The sequence below is a fragment of the Odontomachus brunneus genome, unplaced genomic scaffold (assembly GCF_010583005.1).
Source record: "Odontomachus brunneus isolate Ranch 3 - 2012 unplaced genomic scaffold, Obru_v1 Obru_scaffold_007, whole genome shotgun sequence".
In the NCBI taxonomy this organism is placed as follows: domain Eukaryota; kingdom Metazoa; phylum Arthropoda; class Insecta; order Hymenoptera; family Formicidae; genus Odontomachus; species Odontomachus brunneus.
Window position 1 is genome coordinate 2,713,565 of NW_022639457.1, and position 27,755 is coordinate 2,741,319.

A 27,755-nucleotide genomic window follows, 5' to 3' on the forward strand; every position below is an offset into this window, starting at 1 on the left:
AGAGAGAGAGAGAGAGAGAGAGAGAGAGAGAGAGAGAGAGAGAGAGAGAACGTATGTGCCTCGCACACAATATAACGAGAGAAGCGATTACTCGAATAAGACACACGCGCCATATCAGAAAGTAAATAACACGACACATACATGCGCACATAGTTGACAACAGCGGATTGAGTGAAGTAATGGCAGTGATAATTGCGAATAATAAAGTTCGCTCTCGAAATTCTCGTGTTTGGAGAATGATAAACCAGCTAGAGGATTTTCGCGTCGTCAAATAAAATATTCTTGGCAACGGGACCTCGTTAGCGTTAGACGCGTGACTGTGGGAACGCGATCGTTCATCGATCGTCGCCAATCAATGCGCCGGATCCAATTCGCCGAGCCGAAGGTCGAGAAAATTCGTGGCGCGAAAAACTGTCGTACCATCTAGCTAAAAACGATCGGTGCGATAACAGTTGAGGTAATTAAATCGACTAGATAAGGGAGACGTGTGAAAGCGCGCTACTCGACGCGGCGAACGTCTATTTTAGGCTCGTAGTTGTCACTTAAAACTTGTTAGATCCAAAAGTTTTTTGGTGGAATTATTATATATGTAATATTTGTATCTGTAGTCGCGATTCAATTGAAAAAAACGCTCATCTAACTCTGATTTCCAATCTAAGTATCTCAGTTGAAACGAGTTTCAAATAATAACTATCAATACGAGCCTTAGGCTTGAAATATGAACGAAATTTCGATTGGAGTAACCAGAATTCAAGTCAACAAAATTTTTTTCATCAATTCGTACAGGATTCTAGTGGCTTGAATCAGAATTTTCCGATTTGTTGATATTTAATTAGAAATTTGGTTAATCCAACACTGAAAAAATTAGTTTTACATTTAGAACTAAAATATTTGATAGAAACGATTTCGTTGGCATTACGTGTTTTTATTTGTGTCAAGTAGATGTATTGTTGAGAAATGCAAAACGTACATAACGGCAATTAAATTTTTTTGTTACAATCATCAAACATTTGATCCCATTTCAATCAAATTATGATCTAAATTATATTTCATCAGAAATTAATTGATCCGACCAAACGTGTTTTCCGTGTAGAACAACTAACATTTACTTCGATATATTTTTCTGACTGAGAAAAGAAACTTCTAAATTTATTTATGGGATATAAAGCTTATTTCATCGAAATAAACCTTATTTTACAAATATGAGTTTCATATCTCGCCAATAAATGTTCAAGCATTTTTTTTCGCAGTGCATTGAGAATAAAATGTTTAATATTTGTAACTATAATCATTTAGAGAAGATTTATTATAAATTATGGTTAATATAACCATATTTTTTAGCCAATTGTACCATGTTTGTTAGTGAATCAATTCTTGGTTACGTTGACTTATGCAGCATCATTTATTAGCACCGAGATTCGTTCGTCCGAAAAAATGCATTTTCAAGGCAAGGTTAGCGTAACCAAAAATTTATTCCAGAAAGAAAATTGAAGCCAGAAAGTGGAGCCTATGCCAATGTTTTTCCGATTGGCATAACTATCCTGTTTTTCCATACATAGAGAAGTGTGACGCGCATCGAATCGTTTCGCGAGTGACAACGGTGCCGTTCACGATATTATTTCTGATTTGCGTTCCTTGAGCACACAATTATGCTCCTTGTCGCGATTCTCTCGGAACGACCGTGAAATATTTTTGGCGCGGAAAGATAGCCCCGGATAATGAAGCCGTGCATCGCCGTGTGCGTGCGCGCGCGCGCATCATGTAAGCCATCCGGCAAGTGCAATTATCGAGAGATTTTTCGAAACGCCGATAACGAGCGTGTCAAATCCACCCGCGCGTCGTAATTGGCGCACGTGCATACCGCGTGTCAGCCGGTCGGCGTGCAGGTTCTCCATTCTTGAATCGCGAGATCGTGCCACGAATCTCTAAGCGCTAAACTGCCGTGCGACAAATTCGCGCGAGATCGTGAAAAAACACCGAGGCGATTACCTCTGATTGTCGTTTCTTCTCTTTCGTTTTCGTAATTCCCGAGCTGGATAAATTCGAACGCGGGAGAAGGGGGGACGCGTATATCGATTATTCGTTTATTTCGTTCGATTATTTGTGCGCCGATTACTTATCGCACATACACGTTGATTTTGCGACACATTTTTTCATGTGTATACGTGTACTGTATATAAACGCCAATCGCGTGCGGACTCGTTGAGAACGACGTGTCGCGGAGGCGAGCCGAAATACACTGAAAAAGAGATTTTGTTGTCGCAACGAAAATTTGCTATGCCGCGAGCCGGAATTTCATGAAAATGGGATCAACAAAATGTTTGGTAGCTGCGACCAAAAATCTAATTATCGCTTGCGTGTGTTTTACCTTAATACACTCCTGCTTGACACTTGCAAGTAATAAACATGGTGATGCCAATCAAATCGTACCAACAGTTTGTCTCGAGTTCTTGAATTAATTCGAAAGTTGGAGTTAGAAAATTCGAATTAACGTAAATAATGCACAGGACTTAACGATTCGTTCCAAATACAAAAATAATGTTTTCAGTGGATAAATAATGTTTTCAACGGATTACACAATATTTCAAGCGAACGTGTCTCGTTCGATGAGAGTCGGTCGTTTCTCGGCCGAAATATCTGCGAGACAGATACGAGAATCGCGTATAAATTAATTAATCTCAGCTGCCGTAAAACTGCACGTCGTATTTACAAACAGTCACATTAGTGCGTACAGCCATCGCGATATTACTTGTAAAATAGAAAACATTGATCGTGATAAGGAATAAAACGATGCGCCGTGCTGTACGGATCGTAAGTCTTCATTCATTTTCAATTTACGCGAGAGAATTCGGTGCGGAGCAGAAGTCGGATCATCATCGGATGACCTCCGCGAAACAGAAAAGAATTAGTTGCACCTAAAGCTAAGATATTTGGTACATACAATTTGGTTAGTGTGTTACTATGTCTTTTATTTGTATCAATCCGAGTCGAAATTTTGGCCCTATGTAAAATGTTGAATTCTACACGGAAAAAAAGGTTTGATTGAATTAACCAAACATCTGGTCGAATATGAACGATTCAGAAATTCCGATTGAAGTAACCCGAATTCTCTTTAAGTTAATAAGATTTTTAGTTGACTAACCAGAGATGTTTGATTAGTCAACCAAAAATCTTGTTAACTTAAACAGAATTCAGGTTACTTCAATCGGAATTTCTGGATCGTTCATATTCGACCAGATGTTTGGTTAATTCAACTAAATCTTTTTTTCTGTGTATAACATAGTAGGAACTAACAAGGAAACCCATACAAGTGTCAGCCTTCGATTTTCATGAATTTGTAATATGTTGTACTTTAGATTAAAATAACAGATACGTTTCTTATTATGTACCCTATAAGAGATAAAAAAATATTTTGAATAAAAGTTGAATAGTTTGAAGAATACAGAAATTATAAAAAAAAAATTTTTTTTGTTAATATTTCCCCTATCACTTCTTCTTATTATAATTAAGATAATCTTTAAAGATTCTTATTAAGATAATTTCTGTAAAGTACTCTTCAAACCATTCAACTTTTATTCAAAATATTTTTTCTATCTCTTATAGTTTATATTCTCTTATATTTCTTATTATTTTTTTATTATATTCCTTTCGAATGAAAAAAATCGATTTTCTTCAAAAGGATATTTCACCTCCTAAACTTGCGAAAGGGCACATATAATAAATGTATTATTTTGATCTAAAGTACAGCATATAACAAGTTTATGAAAATCTGAGGCGGACACTTGTGGGTTTCCTTGTAAGTTAGCAAAGTAGGCCTAATTCTAATAATACAGTTTACTCCTATTTTGTCTATAATGTATGTGTGTGATGTCCGAAATTTCCATTTTAACTTTCTTTAGCGACAAAATAATATCGTTATATCTTTATTACAAATAGTAGTTATATCTTTAAACATGATTGCGACGACTTTCCATTGACTTTATTGAAGTTTATTGAATATACCTACGACAAAATCGACAAGATTTACTCGAGCTTATCGAATTACTTTACAAGAAGATCAACGATGATTCATAGAATCCTGCAGTCAACGGGATGTCACAAAAACACGCGCTTTCTTTCGTCTGCGAGCTCTCCGATCGATCGACGGTCGAGGTTTTCTTCTCGTGAAAAACTAAATGACGATAATCATATTAATGTTGTGTAAGTGTCGGGAAACACATTGAGAAATGAGAAAAATGGTATCATATAACGAGACAAAAGAAACAGTTATAATCTTCGAAGGAGTTCACGACGCTGTCACGCACACATTCGCGTGTGTTTTCGAGAAATCTAGTCGACCACAGCCGAGACCGGACGATACGGGGCGGAGGGGGAGGGGCTCGGTAAGGCGGTAATAGTGCATTACATAAACGAGCTGTCTTCATTATATTCAATGCCGTGTTCAAACATGCCTGTCAAGTGCATAATTAATTAATCATAACGGTTGTAAGACTTAGCGCGAAATCCGCGATTCTCGTTACGATTAACACCTCGGCTGCCGCGTTCATCGTTTCCACTGATTGTGCAACAACTCAACTGACGATTGAATCGCCAGAGGCGAGCAAACGTGCGATTCGAGACGCTCGTATCTTTCCCCGTCACTTTATCGACCATATCTCGGCCGCACACCATCCGATTTTCCAAACGCTCAACCAATATTACGTTTTACGCGGAACTTGGCGAGATGCAGCGGTGTCACCGTCGACTGTCGTGTGTCGCGCTCGATGTGTTAATTACGCGCTCGCAGCGAATGATTTGATTTCTCACTTACGGTTAATTAAAAATTGCAGCCGCGCAGGTAAGACACAGTCCGGATACTCTCGCGAGTTCCTCCGCGCGCTCCTTCGCCAACCTTCGCGAGCATTTAAAGACATTTTTTTCGCACTGCATCGACATCGACTGCTGCGCAGTTTGCGCCCGTCGTTAAAACATTCGCATTGAAAATAAAATTGTTTTGAAATTAACAGTCTCGAGCAACACCGTGTTGAAACTCGTTGCATATACATTACCGCGACGCCGACTTCAGACTTCGTATACTTATTTTCCTCGTCGTTTGTTTTTTTCCTACTACACCTTGATAGGAGACGTGCAATCCACATCAATTTACCGAGAGAAGGATGCATTATTTTGCTAAGGACGCGACTCATATAGACTTTTCCTCCGAAAACTTTGAATATTCCAGTTAATGAAACTTTTAATTAAATTAATGATTTGAAGTTTATTTCGAGTAGATTAGGAATATCGAAGTATAGGGTCTCGATATTATACTAAATACTAAATACTAAATACTTGAAAAAAAATATTTGAACATTTATTTAATAAGATATAAGGTTTATTTGGAAGAAACAAAGTTCATTTCTGTGAGATAAAGTTTACTTCTGAAGTAAACTTTATATCCCACAAGTAAGTTCTCAAATATTTTTTCTCCAGTATATTCTCGTAGTCGTTTGAGAGGTAAACGCTCTAAAAAGTTGAAATCTCTCAATAGTATGGCTATTTCTTGGGATCAACAAACCTTTTGGACTTTTTATCTCTCAAACGACTACGAGAATAATATTGAGATTTCATATTCTTGATATCCACCCGTCCTAAGCTTTAAATCGATGTATCATTTATTGGAATACTTAAGATTCCACAAAATCCTGCGAAAAAAGCGGCGAAATTACTACTCTTTACGGATACTTATAAATATTCTCGTCAGTTGACGAGCAGCGCGAATTGCATTCGAGGAAGTGTTTGACGAACACTTGACCGTTACGGTGGATTGTCGACCTACCTGCCGCTCTATTAATATGGACGATCCGATTAAGATTACGGACGTAATTAGAACTCTCTGCGTCAGTGGTCTCAAAGGCGCGGTTGGATGTCACTGTTAACTGATCGATATATGATATCAATCTGGCTCTAATTTTTTTTTGTAACGTGTGATTACGAGATGACCTAGTTTTTGCAAAATAGAGAAAACACCTACGTGAATAATTCAAGATTTTACATTTGGCTGATCTCTCTCTCTCTCTCTCTCACACACACACACACACACACACACACTCTCTCTCTCTCTCTCTGTTTCCCTCTCACACACACACACACTCTCTCTCACTCACTTTCTCAGACAACAGAAAACGAACTTCAACTTTTATTTGACGCCCGAAAATTTAACAAAATAGCTGTATTGGTTATATTAGAAATAATTGGTTTTAACTCGTTTGTTATTACGTGTTAATATAGTGGCTTATGGATATTGACAAATTTTTAAAACAAAATATCATTACTTTTTTCTATAACATTGGTGGATAGTTTGTCGTTGCTAAACAATAGAGTTCTGATGTGACCTGCTATTTAACTTATATCCGCTCTAATTTGTGAGTTATACATTCATTTCGTCCATCTTCATTTATATTCAATTCATGAAATGCAATTAAATTGTTCAACGTTGTAAAACAATTCGATCTATGCACTTCTGTCGGTGATTTTACCCTCTGAATTTTTCGAAGCGAAACTTCACACTTAAAAATTGTGAAACTTATTCGAAGCAAAGTGAATAAATCGTCGCCACTCGAAATCACAAAAGCGTATGGAGCACATCACTCTCTTAAAATGAATCAATCAAACATCACTGAAAACAGTGAATATACATTGACTTGCAGTTATAAGTGTAGCACTGAAAGTACTCAGTATATACAGTATATACTATACTTATAATTGATATTAGTGACTATTTACTGATTTACTTTAAGAAAGCAGATTCACTCTTCAGTTTCGAATAAAGGTATCTGCTCGACAATTCAGAGTGAAAAATTCGCACTACATAAACTCGAGTCATTCCGTTTTTTGAGCGAAATTTCATATAAAAAGTATCCCTCTGCCACACTAACTTTAAAGTAAAGCTGTGCGTCCAGCTGAGTCGTAACGAGAGATTGCTAAGAAACGGGACGAGAATCGCGGGCTGTTCATTCACACGTCCACTTTTCGTTTTATTCACTTTGTTTTCACGCGAATCTTTCTCCTTGCTGCAGTGCCGGCGGTCTGGTCACTGCAGTAGCTCCAGTCGTCATCAACGGAAATGGAGTCTGGGTCGGATGGCCAGGCATGCACATGGACAACCCAAACGAGCCGATCCCCGAATCCGATCCCAATGATCGCACACCCACGGCCGGTCTGCTGTCCCGAAAGGTAAGGAGAAGCTCGCGGATTATAACGCAAATCGCAACCGAAATGTTTCGCGCGACTTTACGTCGTCGTGCGCTCACCGGCGCTTTACGTAAGCTGTTTTGCGCAACGATTTCTACACACGTTAAAAAGAAAACAAGAAGAGGCAGAAATGGGTACTCGAAGGCTTACAAGACCCTGACAGGAGTAAAAATTAGGTAAAATTTGGAGAGTTGTAAATGCCATTGTGATCGGAAATATTCGATTAATCGGATACTTCCAATTAAACTTCGGATATAGAAATTCATCGGTATTTTTATCGGAAATATCCGTTTGTTAATTTTTTATCAGATTGTTTCTTTCATTTTAGTTAACTTTTACTTCTGCCAGAGATCCAAGGATCCTGTGCAAGCCGTTAAACTCCCACCCTGTAGAAATTCAGCGAAGCACCGTGTTCAGTGAAGTCGTCAAGGAAATAAATGTGCTCGTTATCGTGGCAAGCGTGTAACAAAGCATCACCGTTGCAACCGTATACGATGCTAGTTTCTCTCACATCTATAATAACTACAGCAATCCCTCGGTATTTACGTTTCACGATAAGTGAACGAACGCACACGTAGCCGCAGTACGCACATGTAGTCGGCTTTACTCTCTTGAGCTTGCTATCGATTTTGCAATTCGAGCTCCTTCGCGTTCGTCGAATTCCTCATTTTCTTCCAGTGAATCGGCCTCTTCCGGAGACGTTTGTTGTGTGTTTCAAACAGATAAATTCCTCCAGTTACGTCACTTGATATTTATCAACGTTCTTGACTTAAATGATGGAAATGTGTTCTGTGAGGTTCAGATATAACGTATCTATCGCGATTGAGAAGTCCCATATGGTTTTTTCCGCTCAATTTTCTACTCGTACGGTCTTCTCAGCCGGAACAAAAACTTTCCAAGTGACCGAAATGTCTTATCTCACTTCGCTCGGTTTGCGCGAGGTATGTAAACCTTGGCATTGACAGCGTGATCGTACCTCGTAATCACACACGTCACAAAAGTAGTCACGGTTCCCCTCCTCGGTCACCTTGTAATATTCCATGCCGGCGAACGACTCAAAATACCACCAGTCGCCTTTTATGTCGGTAACACCGTTCTCGATAAAGACCTTAATATCTTTCGTTCTACACTTTATCTACGCAACAATTTTATTATTCTTTTATCTACGTAACATTGCCATTCACAAGTACCTATCCAAAAGGTACACATCGATTGAGTGTATGAAGTTGACACCCCACTTTTTAAAATTTATAATTTTGAAAGTTGTTCCAGATTGTTCTGACTTTGCACCACATTGTTCCAAAGTGATATTGCTTCATTCGAAACGGTTTTCGAATAAAACAAAAAAAATGATTTTTTGAGCTGGCACCCCACTTTTCGAAAATCGAACATTCTGATACCGCAATAGATTGTTCTAGTTGTTCCAAACATTGTTCCAAAAGGACAAATCCGTAAGTTGAATTATAAGTCCAACAAATAAAAAAAATGTTTTTGACCTGGTACCCCATTTTTTGAAAATAAAGAATTCCGATACCGATATAGATTGTTCTAGTTGTTCCAAACATTGTTCCAAAAGCACAAATCAATAAGTTTAATTATAAGCCCGAAAAATTAAAAAAAAGTTTTTTGACAAACAGTCTATCGGACCAAGAGTAAACTTATACTATCTTTCTTGTTCCAACCGAGATCTTTTTGTTCTGAGTTGTTCTAGGCTTAAGAATTATAGTTCTAGAGTATGAGACTCATAAGATCATTCGTTCTCCGAAAATTCGTAAAAAAATCGATTTGACAGTACTCGACGTCAAGAGTAAACACATGCTTCCTTTCTTGTTCCAACCGAGATCTTTTTGTTCTGAGTTGTGCTAGGCTTAAGAATTATAGTTTTAGAGTATGAGACTCGTAGCGTCATCCGTTCTCCGAAAATTCGAAAAAAAATCGATTTGACAGCACCCGACGTCAAGAGAAAACACATGCTTCCTTTCTTGTTCCAACTGAGATCTTTTTGTTCTGAGTTATACTAGGCTTAAACGACGAAGCAATTTCACTTTATTTTGTCATGACATTTTGTAATTATTTCCGCCAATTTTCCTATAATAAAGATTAATTTTTGTAAGAAATCATCTTTTTCTTGAATTTTTGTCACCTCAGAAGTATATTTCAATCATCCAAATAATTATACTTTTTTAGATCAGTATATAGAACTTTTTTTTTTAAGAAAATAGTTTCATCTAAAAAACCTGAAAATATTTTTGTTAATTTTAATATGTTGTTAAGTTATGAATTTTTTTTACGAAACTACATTTGTTGTCGATTTCGGCAAATTTAAATTGTTATTGCAAAAGATTGTTAATAAATGACTAAAGTAACTATTGGAATATAAAATATAATCTCTCTAAAAGGCAATGTAAATATATGTATTTATGTAGAAACATAAAATATTTTTAACCTTCCGTTTGCATTATGTTTTTTACTAACGCCATTTGCACAGTGACCCCTTTAAGCCCTGTAACATTTTTTTGTTAAACTCCTCTAAAAAATCTGAAAAAATTCTAGGATACTCTAGAGAGATTATATTTTATGTTCCAATAGTTACTTTAGTCATTTATTAACAATTTTTTGCAATAACAATTTAAATTTGCCGAAATCGACAAAAAATGTAATTTCGTAAAAAAAATTCATAACTTAACAACATATTAAAATTAATAAAAATATTTTCAGGTTTTTTTAGATGAAACTATTTTCTTAAAAAAAAAAGTTTTATATACTGATTTAAAAAAGTATAATTATTTGGATGATTGAAAATAAGGATGATTGAAATATATTTCTGAGGTGACAAAAATTCAAGAAAAAGATAATTTCTTACAAAAATTAATCTTTATTATAGAAAAATTGGCGGAAATAATTACAAAATGTCATAACAAAATAAAGTGAAATTGCTTCAGAACAACTCAGAACAACTCAGAACAACTCAGAACAAAAAGATCTCGGTTGGAACAAGAAAGATAGTATAAGTTTACTCTTGGTCCGATAGACTGTTTGTCAAAAAACTTTTTTTTAATTTTTCGGGCTTATAATTAAACTTATTGATTTGTGCTTTTGGAACAATGTTTGGAACAACTAGAACAATCTATTGCGGTATCAGAATGTTCGATTTTCGAAAAGTGGGGTGCCAGCTCAAAAAATCATTTTTTTTGTTTTATTCGAAAACCGTTTCGAATGAAGCAATATCACTTTGGAACAATGTGGTACAAAGTCCGAACAATCTGGAACAACTTTCAAAATTATAAATTTCAAAAAGTGGGGTACCAACTTCATACACCGATTTCTTTCCAATTTGGCACAAATGTAAAAATACAAAAAATATTTAGGTCATATTTTTTTATTTTAACGCACTTTAAGTTTCACGAGCAGTTTATAGCTTTTTAATGTTCTCACTCCTATCAACAAGTACAACAAAAATGCATAAGAAATAAAATTGAATACAAAATATAGGCGTTTTTGGTTTGCTGATTATGAATATGAAGTCAAATGTGTAAAATTATTAGTCTAAATAATAAAATGTTTAAGCAAAACATGTAAAAAGTTGAAAAAAATTATTTATACAAATAATTTCTTAGTTTATCAGTCGATATTCGAACCATTTTTGACTAATTTAACGCAGATTTGAAATATTTCGGTTGGAATCTCGGCTAAAGAAATTTAGAATGGTTCGTGTCTCAGCTATGCCGATTTTGTTAAAATTATTTAACTATATCTTGTATTCAATTTCTTATGCATTTTTATTGTATTTGTTGATGATAAAAGTGAGAACATTAAAAAAGCTATAAACTGCCCGTGAAACTCAAAGTAGGCAAAAATGAAAAAATATGAACTGAATATTTTTTGTGCTTTTACATTTGTGCCGAATTAGAAAAAAATCGGAGTGTACCTTTTGAGTAGGTTCACTTGTCAATCCGTAGCAATGCATTCACTGTGAGAAATTATCCGATAAAAAATTAACAAACGGATATTTTCGATTAAAATACCAATAAATTTTTGTATCCAATCAGAAAACATCCGATGAGAAATATTGGTTCATGATTTTTTGATCGGTTTATCTGATAAAATGTCATTATGATCGGAAATATCCATTTAATCAGATATCCTGATTGGATATAAGAATTGATCGGAAATATCCGTTTATTAATTTTTTATCGGATAATTTCTTCCAGGGTTGTCTTGAAAGTCGAGAAATGAAACAATTTCTCAGGAAATATAATATCGAAATTTGGATAGCGAGACAACTTTCCAAAAACACAAGTACATCTTCGAAATAACGACAGAAACAACAGTAACTTTTAGGCATACATTATCTTATACTTTTACACAAGGAGAGAGTTTCCTTTCAAAACAAAAGGAATAAGTCTTATGTTTAGAATATTTTGCCTTGTATGGTGCGTATTTTAAAAGATTTTTCTAAAGACAAGAATACCAATTTTTCAGTGATACAAATGATACAAATGCTGAGACTCTCTTTGGTCTTTTTATCGTGCGAGACAAATAGCACGAGTTCGGCTTTTCTGGAACGTGATCTGAAACATCTGGAAAATGATACGATAACGTAACAGTATGTATTATATACATTTGCCTGGTCGTGCCGATCTTCGGATTTTTATAAATTCTTCACCTTTGAGCTTGAACTTGGATAAACATGTGTTTACGTATTTTGCATGCTACGTAGACGCTGTTGACGATGCGTTAATGCTCGTTAATTAAGCATTCAGCGTTCGCGATTTCAAAACTACAAGTTCCTGCATCGCGCACTTCGAAATTTAAAGAGTTTCGTGAAGGTTTTGTTTCAACCTCGACTCAGACGGTAAACGAAAATTATTAACAGATATAATATATATTCTATTATATATATATATATATATATATATATATATATATATATATATATATATATATATAATATATATATTATATTTGATGATAATTATATATTATGTATATTTGTCTATTTTTTTATTTATATATAAAATAGAATGTCTGTTCGTCTATATGTTTCCTATGAATTCCTGAACCCATCTGAACCGAATAAGTTACTCTCGAGGACCTTGCGGAAAATATAGCGAAACCCCTGGACACTTCCTTCCCTTGATTTTATCCCTTTGACATTTTGTGATAACCCGAGCAACGTGGCGAGTAGTTTAAGCTAATTTATGACATAAATATCTTACATTATTTGTGATATATTTGTGTTTTTCCTCGAGAGAGAACGATCTAAGGAAGAGGACGAAAAAAAGAGAGAAACGCGGATCGATCGTGAGTTGACCCGATCGATCGAATAAGCGAGCGTAGATCGTGCCTAGTCCGTGGTTTCGCGTGAATGAGTGGCGATCCGGTGTCGCGGGGTCGATCGCTCAGGGTTATCGTTGTGTGACGCGCGTGCAGGCTTTTTACGTCCGCCATTCGTGCGCAATTGTCACCAGTTTTCCAGCGATCGGCAATACCGGCTCGGAGACTCGCGTTAACCACCCACGCGAACAGTCGCAATGGAGATCCATCGCGCATCGCTGATCAGCTTTCCCGAGACCGCCGATAATTAACATAATACTCGCTAACAGCATGATTAAAGTCTGTGTGGCGACGACCACGACGATTATCGTTACGTGAAAATTTTCAGGCAGCTCGCAATCTACCTCGCCAGACGCGATGTTGTTTATTGTTTAGTATTGAATTACCGCCAAATAAACGCGTGATCGGGACGCTGGAAAAACGAGAACGAGTTTCTTAAAACTGAGTTTACCCGAGTCGAAATTTTGCCTCCATGTTAAAGCTTGAATTCTACAACGTAATAGAAGCTGAGCAAAGTAGGTTTAATTCTAATGATACTCCTACTTTGATTCTGATAATGTCCAAAATTTTCGTTTTCACCTTCTTTAACGTCAAAAACGATTGTATTATAAGCTTTAGAATATTCAAATAGGTGTTGAATGAAGTAGTAACGCTGAAAGTAAGATCAAAATTTCGACTCGGGACGGTCTAATTTATTTTCCCTACTTGCCTTTATATATTTCCTGGGTTTATTCTTTTTTATTCTTTTTCTAAGAACATTAATTTTTCGAGTTAAATGTGTAAATGACACATAAGTACATGATGAAATATTTTGGTGTCGAAACGAAAATTTGTTTGGCGATTCAGTATTGTTCTCGATTTGTACGCACAGATTGAGAATAAATTGCAACAGCTGCATCGCTGAGGATTTTGCAAGACAGCTCTCGCTAAGCGAGATCAGAATAGAGGAGACTTTTAGGAGAGAGATATAGAAGACGCGGGATTCTTTCCGTTTTAAAGTTTGTTTCTCCAGCCATAGAATGCTTCGCATTCCCAGTGTCTTGCTCGTCTCTCCCACTTAGCCGCCCCCTATTTTTGCATCGCGGATTGGAATGTTCAATAATATGTTTGCATAATACGCGACGCGCATATAGGAAACAAAGAAGGAAAAAACGGGAAAACAACGTTATAAAGAGGAGAAGTCGACTATCGTGTCACATGCTCTCTCTCGCCGCGGAATACATACCACGTGAAGTGCGCGATAAGAAGCAATTAAAATGTTTTCATTGCGAGCTATTTCCTAATTGAACTGTCGCAGGAAATAGTGGCATGTGCGAGGAATGTCTTTGTTGTTTTCTCACTAAAATCTCTCTCTCTCTTTCTCTCTCACACACACAGACACACACACGATGAATAAATTACAGGTTGGATCTCACGGCGAAATATAATCGTACATAGGCATTGTTTCGTTCGTTGTTATTTTCGAAAAATCGCTCATATCGATTTCTCCTCGCACACTAGTTCAGCACTCGCAATACCGTACGATCAAACAATAACAGCGATCGATTTTCAAGTGTTACTCGGGTCTCTATCTCATATCACGCGTCGTAGATTGTAACGGGAAACGACAATTGGCACTCACGTACATGTTTAAAATAGGATTCAAGGAACTTTGACCGAAAGAAATAAAAAGTAACAATATTCGAGTCGAAATTGTAACTCTATATTAAACCTTGAATTCTACAACGTAGTAGGAGCTAAGTTAGCAAAGTTTAATTCTAATGATACAATTTATCCCTACTTTGACTCTAATGATGTTTGAAATTTTTCTTTTCATTTTATTTAGCGTCAAAATAGGTACTGAATTTAGTGAGGCCGAAAATGGGATCAAAATTTCAACGCGAGTAAATAGGATCAAAAGAGGTCGATGTAGGTTTCAGAGTATCAAAATAGGTGTTGGGTGAAATAGTAAGGCTGAAAGTAGGATCAAAATTTCGACTCGGGTATTTTGCATTTACGTGTCCCGAGACTGGAAATTCATATCTCGCTTGCTGTTTGTTTATCTTCGAAACTTCTTGGCGCAAAACCTCGCTTCAAACAAATGAGAATTCACTCTCGAAGCGACAGCGAAGATATCGCCACTTAGAATCACAAGAGTGAATATTTCATTCATATTGTCAGAGTAGGTTCTCAATATACACGAATAAATATTTCAATTCATCAGAGTGAATTTGTTTCTAACGTGTGAAAGAAAAAGAGTCAGACAAACAGACTTACTCATTCAATTTTGTGTGAAAATATCCACTTGACGATTCGGAGAATTCGCTCTATATGAAAAATCTCTCGAATGACTCGGTTCTCTCCAGTTTTCCGGTATAATTTCCACTCAAAAAGACTTAAAATGTACGACAGGTCTATCGGGATGTCCTTCTGCCTTATTGGCTCGAAACACGTCTCGCTGAACGTCGAGCTGTATTACAGCATTGCCACAAAATCCGCGACGTCGTTTTGTGCTTTTTACAGCTTGATAATTCGAGGGAGTAACGCGCGTTCGCGCGAGATAATTCCGACCTCGCTCGAGGCCCGTCGAATTAAAATCGATCGAGGTCATCGCCTGTTCTCATCCGATGCCGCACGATTAATGAAATTCTCGGTAAAAATTGATACGCTTTATCGCGCTGCGATTAAGCAACCTTCCACGACAACGAAGATCCTCATCCCGCCGAACGTGAGCAAGGAAAAAACGGCTTTCCCTGACCTCTCTTAATTAATGTGCCCGTAAATGATGATATCCGCGAAAGAAACAACCGATCGCCGCGGACGGTTGTGTCTATCGTGGGAGCATTAAAACGCCTTATCGCTCGCCGGCGAGATTGCTCACTTGCGTCAGGCGGTGATCTCTCCCGACGCGCGGCCTGTTTTCACACTCTGATCGGAAATAAAGGAGGCAGTGTCGCGGGCAAAATAACCACAAGTCGTGGGGATAACACGATTGCGCGGTGTCGGCGATACCAGCAGCACGAGGGGGCAAACCTTCGACCAACGACGATACGTCGTTATCGCGAACCCGGACTTTATTATATACATGCACTTCCGATCCGCGCCGTTATTTATTCTTGTCCTATTTTTTTATCGTCACCAGATCTTCACCCACCGCTCGGAACAACGTTTTGTTGCTTCAAGTGGAATTCTAAAACCTGATCTACAATATGCTCTTTGCTTCCTGCTTCTTTCTCTTTATCTTTTTCTAACTCTTTAAGCTTTAAGCTTAAGAGGAGAAAAAGATAGAAGACAAGAAACAGAACGCAAAGAGCATATTGTAGATCAGGCTTAAGGCTCTCGTATTAATGGTCGTTACATGAAACTTATCTGTGAGATACTCAGATCTGAATTCAAAGTTAGGATTGAAATTTTCACGTGATATGTGTGATATTAGGTCTGTTTTTTTTTTTAACTGAACTGTCTGAACTGATGCAATAAGTTAGAGTGATACACTTGTCTCATTTTAATTTATTGCACCCCTCGGTACAGACGACTCCGTCGAAACATGACCAGTTGTGATCAGTCTTGCCTTATAAACTCCTGTCAGAACAACGTGACGAGCGGGATGGTTAAGTAAACAATTGTTATACGTCGCGTTTGTCACTGATTTGTCCAAATTCAAAGGTGAAGAACAATGGAGTATTCAGTTATAGTATTTTTTTGGTAATTAATTTTTAAAGGAATAAAAAGAAGAGGACTATAGAAAAATTATTCATCTTATGCGCGAGGCGCCTAAAAATACATGCAACTGTAATAACCGGCGCACCTTGCCAAGACGCCCCGTTATATCTTGCAAGTCCAACGTTACTCAACACGCGATAATTGCGCACCAATCGTACGAGTTTGCCTACTACAGCTTGAATTAATTCCCGAAATAGCGGCAAGGATGCGCGTCATATCGCGCGGGAAATTGCGATGAGAGAAATTCCGTTTGCCGACTCTCCCATGTATAGGGTGTCTCAGAACAATCAACGAATTGAGGTGAACATAACACAGAGTTGTAAAAATATCAATTAAATTCTCCTTAATCTAATAATTGATTTAATAATTGATTTGAGTAAATAATTTCTAATTTAATTAATTGGAAAAGTAATCAATTACTCGCAATTCTGACATAAAAGTCCCATGCCGTTATACGATATTCGTAGTAAATCCCGAGATATTAATTAAAGAACTGAATGATCACGCGCGATGTGGCAAATGAGCTATAGTGGTGTCCTTTGCCGTCGTATGTTTGTACGTTCCAACTGAACAAAAAGGTCTATTTTGTAAATGACCACACAGATTTTTAGTTATTAATTAAAAAAGATTTGCATTATCGCGCACAAACATGTAACATTTTTCTCTCATTAATAATTAAAAATCTACGTGATTATTTGCAAAATAATAAAGGACTTTTTTGTTCAGTTTGACCTAATACAAGTACACGACGCCATTACAGCTCATCTATGTCGCGCATGATCATTTACCAATTTTCTTTAATTAATATCTCAAGACTTATTGTGAATATCGCAAAATGATACGGGATTTTTATATTCACCACAACCTGTTCTATGTTCCCACAAACATTACGAATTTGGGACACCTTGTATACACACACACATCCACATACACGCGCTTGTACATACCTTCTCTTTCTTCATTTTCAGGTTGTGGCGGTGCATGTCGATGCCGGTATCTTCGATTCGTATTACAACGGATGCTGCAACGGAACCTTCTGGCCTCTCTTCCACTCCATGCCGGATCGTGCGACCTTCACCGCCGAACATTGGCGCGCGTACTCCGCGGTCAACGAACAGTTCGCGGAGAAGACGGTCAGTGTTTATATGCCTATCATCGTGATTGATCGCGGCCTTGTGGTCTGAAATATATTCCCGCGCGCGCGGCTTCGTTCTAATCGGATCCTATTAATTTCCGGTTGCGTTCAGCACGACTCTTCCCCCCCTCCCCCCTTACCAACTTAACATAATTATAATTATACTAATTGCGAATATAACTATCTCATATAATTACGAATGTAATTATCCCGTAAAGAAGATCTCTTTTGGAGATGTGAATATGATTAAATGTAAGGCTTTAATGCAGTGATATCTGCTTCTTTTTCGTATGGAACGGGATTACGTGTAAATTAGATTAGATGTATTTTTATAATGAAGTATTTTTATCCGGTGCATTTTCGACAATTGAAGGCGTGGAAGCGGAATCTCAATAATTCAGTATTTTCAACAACGAACCTATGTCGATGCAGGTCGGCGCCTTGGCGCAGATTCACAAGGAGCAGATGAACCAGTCCAATGGCACGCCGTTGGTGTGGGTTCACGATTATCATCTGATGTTGGCCGCCAATTGGATCAGGCAAGCGGCCGAGGAGAAGAATCTCAGGCTGAAGTTGGGTTTCTTCCTGCACATACCGTTCCCGCCGTGGGACATTTTCAGGCTTTTCCCGTGGGCCGATGAGATTCTGCAGGGTATGCTCGGTGAGTGTGAAACACCAACCCGTCGAGTGCACTGCGAACATTCTCAGGGTAGTTCGTTGCGGATCAGATCTTAACGTAGCTCCTGTAACGTTTAGGATGCGACATGGTGGGTTTTCATATTCAGGATTATTGTTTGAACTTCGTCGATTGCTGCCAGAGGTGTCTCGGCTGCAGGGTGGACCGGAAGAATCTACTGGTCGAGCATGGCGGTAGGACGGTGCGTGTGAGACCGTTGCCGATCGGCATTCCGTTCGACAGGTTCGTCTCGCTGGCGGAGACCGCCAACAAGGTCATGCAGTCGAATCAGAAGATCGTTCTCGGCGTCGATCGTCTCGACTACACGAAGGGCCTCGTGCACAGGCTGAAGGCCTTCGAGATGTTGCTGGAGAAGCATCCCCAGCATCGTGAACAGGTAATTATTTATTTATTACTTACATTAAAAGATAACGTTTGAAGCAGTCAATTAATTAATAGGAACGTTTAAGTCATCTCTATGCGGATGACGGTATACTCCTATGTTACTCTTTACCCCAGCTACTTGCATCTCATTCCCGCTAACCTCAACCCTTACCTTCAAAGTATCCTGTAACAGTATCATCTTATTCGAGAGACGCACCGAGAATTTGATGTTATGCCTCTCACCATTACTTTATTACATTTATTAATTTACTGACGAGAAGTATCCTTTCTTGAGAACGGAAAAGAGAATATCAATAGTTGGGCTGATCATTAATAAATAAGTAACATTTCACGTAACAATACATGGTAGGGTTTATAAATAAGAAGAAATAAATAAAAATAAATAAAAAAATTCTAACTGACGCGTTTGCTCTAGTTTGCTGATTTAGAATCGTTGAACGATATCTGCTCGATTGTTCTGCAGGTGACCATGCTTCAAATCGCCGTCCCGTCGCGCACCGACGTCCGCGAGTACCAGGACCTGAAGCTCGAGATGGACCAGCTGATCGGCTGTATAAACGGTCGCTTCACAACGCCCAACTGGTCGCCGATCCGCTACATCTACGGCTGTGTGAGTCAGGACGAGTTGGCGGCGTTCTACCGCGACGCCGCTGTCGCCCTCGTCACGCCGCTCAGGGATGGCATGAATTTAGTTGCCAAAGAGTTCGTCGCTTGTCAAATCAATACGCCGCCGGGCGTGCTGATAGTATCGCCATTCGCCGGGGCCGGCGAAATGATGCACGAGGCCTTGATTTGCAATCCTTATGAGATCGACGAGGCCGCGGAAGTGATTCATAGGTACGCGACTGGTCTTCCTACTCCAAATTGAGCCGAGTTCGTTCAATAACAATAAACAGACCTGTCGAGAAATCGATTTTTCAACACACTCCGTTGAGAAATCTTAATTGTTCCAAGTTGTATACTTGGGAGGAGCGATTTTAACGGTTTGACATTTTCTACAGAGCTCTTACTATGCCAGAGGACGAGCGCACGTTGCGAATGAATCACTTACGCCGACGTGAGAGAATTTACGACGTCAACTATTGGATGAAGTCCTTCCTGCAAGTAATGGGATCGCTCGAGGAGCATGATTCTGTGGGCGCCACTACGATGCAACCCGTGACTATGGACGACTTCGACGACTACTTGAGCAAGTAGGTATCAGATGTGTTAAAAGATGTGCATGACTGGGCCCGACCAGCGCATGCGCTTTGAACGGGAGAGATGTGGAACAATGTATAATATACATATGAATATATCTAAGGAATACTTAAATTGCATAAGAGAGATCGAAGTACTCTTGTACTTCATATACTAGTCTAGCGATTCTCAAACTATACTCGCAGTATTGTGCTCGGAACAAGAGTGGATATATTCACGTAATCTCAGAGGAATGATACGCACAGTGCCTGATAGTGTGTGAATCCGACAGAAATCTGGTTCACATCAAAAGAACATCCGACCCAAGAAGTTTGAGAACCACTCGACACTTAGTATTAGTCGACATTTTAGACTTTTGTTAAGATAGTATTAAGCACACAAGACACACTTGACGCTACGCTTCTGACACTTTTAAGCTAAGCATGAGTTTGGGTACGTCGCAGCGTGGCGACATAATGATTGTCGGAATGTGCTTTATGACGTCGCCGATTGCGACTTGCTCCATGTGGGATATTGATCCTGATATCCTATCCAGTTATTCCCGCGATACTACAACTAAGCAAAGCATATCACATTGCTCTGCGCATTCGAAAGAGCCACAAGTGCCGATGGGGCATACAAAAGAGAGAAAGAGAGGGAGAGAGACAGGGGGAGAGAGAGATCGACAAAACGCTTTTCCAGAAAAACGGCGGGCCCGCGCGTGCGAATGTTACCTGACTCATGACGAAAGCCGGATAACGATCCAGTGATAACACATGTCCCCTAGGTACATCGGTGATAATCATAAATTGGCGCTTCTGTTGGATTACGACGGCACGCTGGCGCCCATCGCCACGCATCCCGACCTGGCGATCTTGCCGCTCGAGACGAAGAACGTGCTGCAGAGGCTATCCAACATGTCGGACGTGTACATCGCCATTATATCGGGTCGGAATGTGAACAATGTAAAGTCGATGGTCGGAATAGAAGGTATCACTTACGCGGGGAATCACGGCCTGGAGATTCTACATCCGGACGGCAGCAAGTTCGTTCATCCGATGCCCGCCGAATTGGAGGGAAAGGTGGCCAGTCTGATGCAAACGCTTCAAGAACAAGTAAGATGGACATTTAGTCCACTTTGGACTTCACTGAGTTTACAGTCGACTTCTCTAGTTCTGTGCATCTAATTTGTCTAATTTGTTTGTTGATTAAAGCTCTGCAGGGATGGCGCGTGGGTTGAAAATAAGGGAGCGCTCCTGACCTTCCATTATCGCGAGACCCCAATGGAAGGTCGCCCCAAGATGGTGGACCAGGCCAAGAAGTTGATCGAGAACGCGGGCTTCAAGGCCTGCACCGCGCATTGCGCCATCGAGGCAAAGCCGCCGGTAGAGTGGAACAAGGGTCGCGCTTCCATCTACATTCTACGCACAGCATTCGGTCTTGACTGGAGCGAACGCATCAGAATCATATACGCCGGTGATGACGTTACGGATGAGGACGCGATGAAGGTGAGAAGCGTTGTTACTTCATTCCCGTTCGAGCGACGAGCGTATCCTACCGTCCCACTGAAAATATGGCTCGACCGACCGATTGTCACCACTTTACTTTCATTTTTGCGCAGGCACTGAAAGGTATGGCCGCGACTTTCCGTGTGGCGTCGTCGCACATCATCCGCACCTCCGCGGAGAGGCGTCTGCCCAGCACGGACTCGGTGCTCACGATGCTGAAGTGGGTCGAGAGGCACCTCAGCAGACGCAAACCTCGTAACAGCATCGACATACCGGGCATCCCGTCGAGATTTCGACGTAGCAGCGGCGGGATCACGATGGAGATGTCCTACACACCGCCAAAGACAACCCTCGAGTCCTAGATGATGCTCAAACGTCATCCGTTAGCATATCAACCGTATACCCAGCGCGATATATATCTGTCATAGGGTTATGATGTACTCGTAGCGTAAACAGAGACGAAGGAGCAGGAGAAAAACGCAGGGATCACGCAATCCGGAAGTAGGCAGGTAAGAGGAGAGTTAATCGCTGGGAAAAACGTCGGAGCGCGAGGCTAACGGAGCCTGCTCGTCTCCGAACTGTATGTACGTCCAATGTAGACACCGAAGAGACTGCGGAAAGTTGAAGGGAGTGACTTCTTTCCTCATCTTTAGATAGCAAGATCACGATGTATACGCTAACGACAGTCGTCGCGAAACTACAGTAATAGTCGATGAACGCGCGCGGAGAATCGCCCCATTGATTCGTTCAGCTTTCAATGTGAGTCAATATATCTTTTGAGATATCGGTTAGACGACTTTAGTCCGAAAAGAAGAAAAAAAAAAAAGAAAATATCGAGCTGTGTACGAAGTACGCGATCAATGTTTTCCTCGCGATAAAAGCTCCTACTTTTTATTTGCTTTATCATGGAAGTATATGTGTGTACAATACATGTTTCTAGTTCTTCCGGTGTACGTATTCTCGCTAAATCAGTCTTTACGAATCGTTCTTGCCGGGTCTCGTATGGTAACATTGATGTCGCGTTGGACTGTATGCGGATTTGTAACACTTCGATTCTTGATCCTTGAGTTCGCGTCGCTCAATGAAGGAACAAACGCTCAGCGTTTGTAAATTCTTCATGCTATACTCACTAGCGGTTCTTTACCTCGTCAATAATTTCCACCAACAGCGTACACACCAAAAGCATATGAAAGTAAAAGACGACACGCGATAGGATAACGTGTCTCTAGGATAACGTGTAGATCTCTCCTCAGGTATGATCGACTCAGGTTCATCCTTCCTTCCTCTTTTCCCCATCTTTTCTTACGACGACCAATTATATCACATATGTCAGGGACACATTAGTTGTTAGGCTGTGGATAGATGTGAGATAAGGATCTTAACTAAGAATTTTAAATAACGACTGATTTTCATCAAGCCTTGCTATTCCGAGAGGACGGCCCTCGCACTCGAATTGCGCCTAATAAACGGAAAGCGGTCGCGTTGACAGAGTAATCGCAATTGTTCGAATTTATCGTGAGATCTACGTCGACGTGAAAGAAACAAATCAATAAAATTATGACTATTATTATTGAGATTAATATATGCCTGCGTGCATAGCAGCAAAGGAACGTAGCTTCCAATGTTGGAGAGAGAGCCTATATACTTTCTTTTCCCGTCATCAGTTGTCGATTCCGCAACCAAGTTAGTCAGAAAACAGTGCCAATCGTCAGCGTGTTTCGCGCGATATGCGATGAAATACTGTGGACAAATATCGATATACATATAAGAAAAAAACCTAAGACACACACATACATACTTTCAACATTTACCACACACTACAAACGTTGTAAACGCGGGCGGAAAACGAGTCCAAACGAAGTTAGAATCAAATTAGATTTTATACTTTTTCTAAAAGTAGAATAAGACGCGCGATGCGCTGGCTTGATTGACGCAGGAGAGATTCGGCCAAGTTGCGTCAGTCGTCCCCTTTCTCTCCTCGTGCATGACGATTAGCGATGATAGATAAAATGGCCACGTACCCCGGATCCACGTATTCTATGTAACGTCTCAAAGTACGTTTCGTTGTTCGTTTCTTCATCCCGCCGGATAATACTGAGTTTAAACTGGTGCGAACTGGCGGCGCGTATCCGTTTCTTGTCACGAGTTCGTCTTAAGGAAGACTCGCCGTCTGCGTCAAACCCGTATCAGACTAGGTTTTGGAGATTGAGAATTCCAGATTAATGATCAGCACTCGGCTAATCGTTACAAAGTGAGTCCAGATCGGAACTAGTCGATTTCTTGAATTCTAATTCCCCCCACCCCCTCTTTCTTTTATTCTCTCTATCTTATGTTATAATCTTATTCTATATCTTTTATTCTTTATCTTATTTTATAATCTTATTCTTCAAAATCTTGTTCGATACGGACGTTTCACGACAATTAATTTCATTAATTTGTATATATTTCCACAATGTGTTTGGACGATCAAACAATGGAAATCTGTGGTGAATTTCCGTGTCGAAAATTCAAAGAAAATCCAGTCTGCAGGTTTCCGACGGGATTTATATATATATGACGCCTCACAAGAGCACAAATTATATTTAATATATTATATTAAATTGAGAGAGAGAAATTATATATACAATTTTGTTTTGGAATAAAAAGTTAAGAGACGCTCGAATGAAGTTGCAATATTATTCATTAGGAGACTTTACTGTAGAGCATTATCGATCAATATCATCTCGGCACTCGATTTTGGCTTCTGGAAATGGAGGTTTTTCTCGGATTCGGCTCTCAAAGTTTCACCGTTCCCTCTTTGTTTCCTCAACATCGTGCAGCATTTCTAACGAGAGCAATTGACGATCGTACGTGTATCAGCTCTGAGCTCTTCTCTTCCCCTCTCTCCGCGTCAAATGCGCAGGTCAAATTCCAGTAATCTCGCACTTTCGCCTCTGTATTTATTAGTCAATTATGATAATCGCTAGTCAATAAATAATGAGCGCAAGCGAGTGACGTTCGGGAGGACGGGGGAGAAGAGATTGAAACGAAGATTGAACGAAAGAAAAAGAGGAAAAAAAGCGAAAGAGGCAAACACACAGGAAAAAAAAAGCAGCCGGCGAGAGCGAAATAAATGTAAATTATGACCGTCGAGTTTATACGCTATCGGACACACACCGCGTAACCGTCATATCTGTTGAAAGTACACGAAGAAAGAAGGAGAGGAGAAAAAATACGTATGTACATACACGAGATATATGTGTAAATATACGCAAAATACGCGTAGGCGCGCATCACGCGCCCGCAGTCCTATGATGTGCCCTTAAAAGCCAAATCTCCCTTCCCCCTTCTGCGTGAAAGAAAAAAAAGAAAGAAAGAGGAAGAAAAGGAAAAATTACAAATAGAAAAACAGACAGGCCGGAGCCATTTTACGTTTTTTATGAGTACTTAGTTTTTACCTCGTTATACGTTACTACTACCATTACTACCGCCACCACCTCCACCTTCACCACTATTACTACTGCGTAGGTGTGTATAAAAAATGCAACGCGCGAGATAGCGGGAGTAAACGACTAAAACTGGCTTCCTCCCGTTACTGTAAACCGACTACGAAACGCAGCGCGGAAATAAACATCGTTTCTAAATTACCTGTGCGTTTTTCCCTCCCTTTCTTTGGAGCGCCGCGCGAGAGAGGAAGGAAGAGTAAAGAGGGAGACAGACAGACAGACAGAGAGAGAGAGAGAGAGAGAGAGAGAGAGAGAAAGCGGTCGTAAATTAGATTTTACGCGTGGACTTCATTTACGTATGTGATGCAACTTTCTTTTATTTCCGCATTTGAGTAAACAATCACGTCGAGAAATATTATAACATATACACCGGTGAGAGCGCGCGCAAAACGTGTTCCGTCAAATCGTTCGAATTCCTCCAAAGAATCGCAAGTCTCCCGGGAGAAAAAGAGAGAAGCTTAATCGATTTCCGATGTAAGAAGCTCGAAATTAAGTTTTTCCAGGTGTTTGAATTCCATCGACGCGACGAGGTGCGTTATTCTCGATTCGCGCGAGCGATCCGTTATTTGCGTGCGCGAAGGAAGAGAAAGAGAGAGAGAGAGAGAGAGAGAGAGAGAGAGAGAGAGAGAGAGAGAGAGAGAGTAACGTCTCTCTCTCTCCCTCCCACCCTCTCTCTCTCTCTCTCTTTCTCTTCTCCCTTCTCTCCTTCAAGGAGTCTCGCTCGGCAACAAATAATGATAGGAACGCTTGGTGCGCGCGATATCGCGTTTGCGTATCGCAGTTATTTTTCACGGCGTAACCTCTGATGCCGAGGCGTATCTCGGAGCGAGCGATTAAAAGTGTTTTTTTATAAGCGTGTCACTGATGTGTGCGTGCACCCGAGCGGAGCGCGATGACGCAACGGACCGTTACGAGCGCAACGGATAATAATAATCGACGATAGGGGCGCCCGGGAAAACACGCGCCCGGCCGATTTTTATTGTTTTTCCATTTACTGTTTCCCCGATCGAGCGTGGGGCTCGCAAACGAGGTGTTAATGTCTCTATTTGTATTTCTGATTTTCCCCTCGCGCGTAATATCGCGGTAATTTGTCGAAAAAAAATCCATGAATACAAAATGTAATTTGAATTCGCCGTTCTTCTTTCTTTTCCTCTTTTTTTTTTTAATTTTTCGGCCACACGGCTCGGAGGCGAGTTCTCGTTGGTGGTTTCGCGCGCGAGAGAGAGAGGGAGAGGGAGAGAGAGAGAGAGAAGGAGAGCTCCGATATAAACGATATTACTTCTTCCTTTTTCCCTTTCCTCTTCCTGTTCTCTTTAAGGCTCCTAGTGCTTGTCGACTGATGACGTCAGAAGCGAGAAAACGCCTGGGCTAAACTCTTGTGAAATACGCTGAAATAAAAGGGTGTGCTCGTAAAGTGACCCTTGGGATTACTCGATTGAGCGCGTTTGTAAGATATTCCGACTTTCCTTTTGTTTTAACGATCAATAAGAAATCACAAAATTAACGTGAGGCATGCAATTTTTCTTTTTAACTTTTCTTATGATTCTATCACGTTAAATAAAAAAAAAAACGAAAAATTCGTAGATTAAAATCAGTAGAAGTGATAAAGATAATCAGTAAAGCTAGGTTAAGCTCATGTTGTCCTTTTACCTCTACGATCTGTGTTAATTTTACGGCTATTTATCGATTGTTGAAGTAAGAGGAGAGTTTTCGGGGAATATTTTGCAAATGTGCCCAATCGCGATCACGAGTGCCATTTGGACGCAATCTTTAATTTCGACGTGAGAATTTCGAGCATACGTTTTCACGCTTCTGACGTCATTGGTCAAGATGGCCGCGACGAGGACACGGGAGCCTTAGGTACACACGGGTGCACGAATTAACACGTGTCCCCGCGAAGTGAAGGAACGTCGAAAGCGACTCGAGGGGTAATCGAAGAAGGGCCCTCGATTAGCAGCCCTTTGAGGCCCAAACGACGGGGCTTTGTCGAGAGAGACGGCGCGCTGTCGATTTTGTTGGAAACATCCAAATATTTTCATTAGAGGCCCGTTGTGCGGTACGATGGGCCGCGCGATTTTCACGGGGCCCTTTTCGAGGGAATCGATCGGGGACCGATCAGCAAGCTTTCACGTCGGATCCGCTACCGAGCGAGAGGCTCTTCCTCCTTGGCTGAAGGATCCTCGCACGGCGATCCTGCAGTCGGATATAAAGAGGCAGATTACACGGTGTCCATTTCAGGCCGCAACAAGGAACTGGTGTTTGCGGTAAGTCTTCTCTTATTCCTCCACTCTCTCTCTCTCTCTCTCTCCCTCCCTCCCTCCCTTCTCATTCTCTTTCTCTCGGTACCAGCCTCCGGTCGTATACGAGCCAGTAGGAGCATTATCTTCGCTGTTTTGCCGATTCAATTGTGTGTGCGGAGAAAGGCGGCGTTTAACAAGAGTTTAATAAAAGGCAAACAGCGCGGGTCGTCCGTTTCTCTCGCGTCATCCTCGTTTCTTCCGCCCCTGCGCGCGAGACCCTACTCTCTTATTCCCCTCTCCCTTCTCTCGCTTTCTTGTTCTCTCTCTTTTCCTTTTTTTCTCTTTCCCTTTCCCTCTCTCTGACTCTCTTCTCCATTTCGTCTTTCTTCTCTATTCCCTTTCTCTTTCCCACCCTCTCGTCCTGTCGTTCTTCCTCGAAGGGATTACGGGAAAGCCGGCCTGTCGGCCCGCCGAAGAAAAGAGGGAACACGCGAAAGGAAAGAGATTCGAAAAAAGGATCACAGCTGCCACGCACCGATGGCCCTACCAAAAAGTACTGTGTGATTCCGCTCTTTTCCATTCGTATTTCTGTTTTCGCCGATCCGCGCGCGGGTGGATGGCCGATAGAGCGTGCACGCTCTCCGCGGCGGAGAAGATGAGGAAGGTGAAGAAACGAAGAAGTCTCCGCGATGGGGACGGACAAGCGAGAGTGTACCTTTTCGATCTCGTGACGGTTTTTGGAAAACTCATTGGACGAGATCGAAGAGCTTATCTCTGCCTGCCAACTGTTTTGTGCAAGAGAATGTTTGTGTGCGAGTGTCCTTTACCGATTTCGATGGACTTTGCATATGTTGTACA

The 27,755-nt window shown here is 40.4% G+C and overlaps 1 protein-coding gene across 3 annotated transcripts in view; it reads left to right on the forward strand.

Annotated features, from left to right (window-relative positions):
- Positions 1-24,798, forward strand: part of LOC116853890 (alpha,alpha-trehalose-phosphate synthase [UDP-forming]) — a 36,233-nt gene extending 11,435 nt beyond the window's left edge. For 2 of the 3 annotated variants that reach the window (XM_032835207.1, XM_032835208.1), the window contains exons 3-11: positions 7,056-7,212; positions 17,238-17,402; positions 17,837-18,065; positions 18,161-18,477; positions 18,949-19,322; positions 19,487-19,678; positions 20,443-20,779; positions 20,879-21,172; positions 21,286-24,798. In XM_032835207.1, coding sequence (XP_032691098.1) covers positions 7,056-7,212; positions 17,238-17,402; positions 17,837-18,065; positions 18,161-18,477; positions 18,949-19,322; positions 19,487-19,678; positions 20,443-20,779; positions 20,879-21,172; positions 21,286-21,534 — 2,314 coding nt within the window. In that variant the 3' untranslated portion in view covers positions 21,535-24,798. The remainder of the gene's footprint in view (positions 1-7,055; positions 7,213-17,237; positions 17,403-17,836; positions 18,066-18,160; positions 18,478-18,948; positions 19,323-19,486; positions 19,679-20,442; positions 20,780-20,878; positions 21,173-21,285) is intronic. The other variant, XM_032835206.1, reaches the window with a different exon arrangement.
- Positions 24,799-27,755: the final 2,957 nt, after the last annotated feature.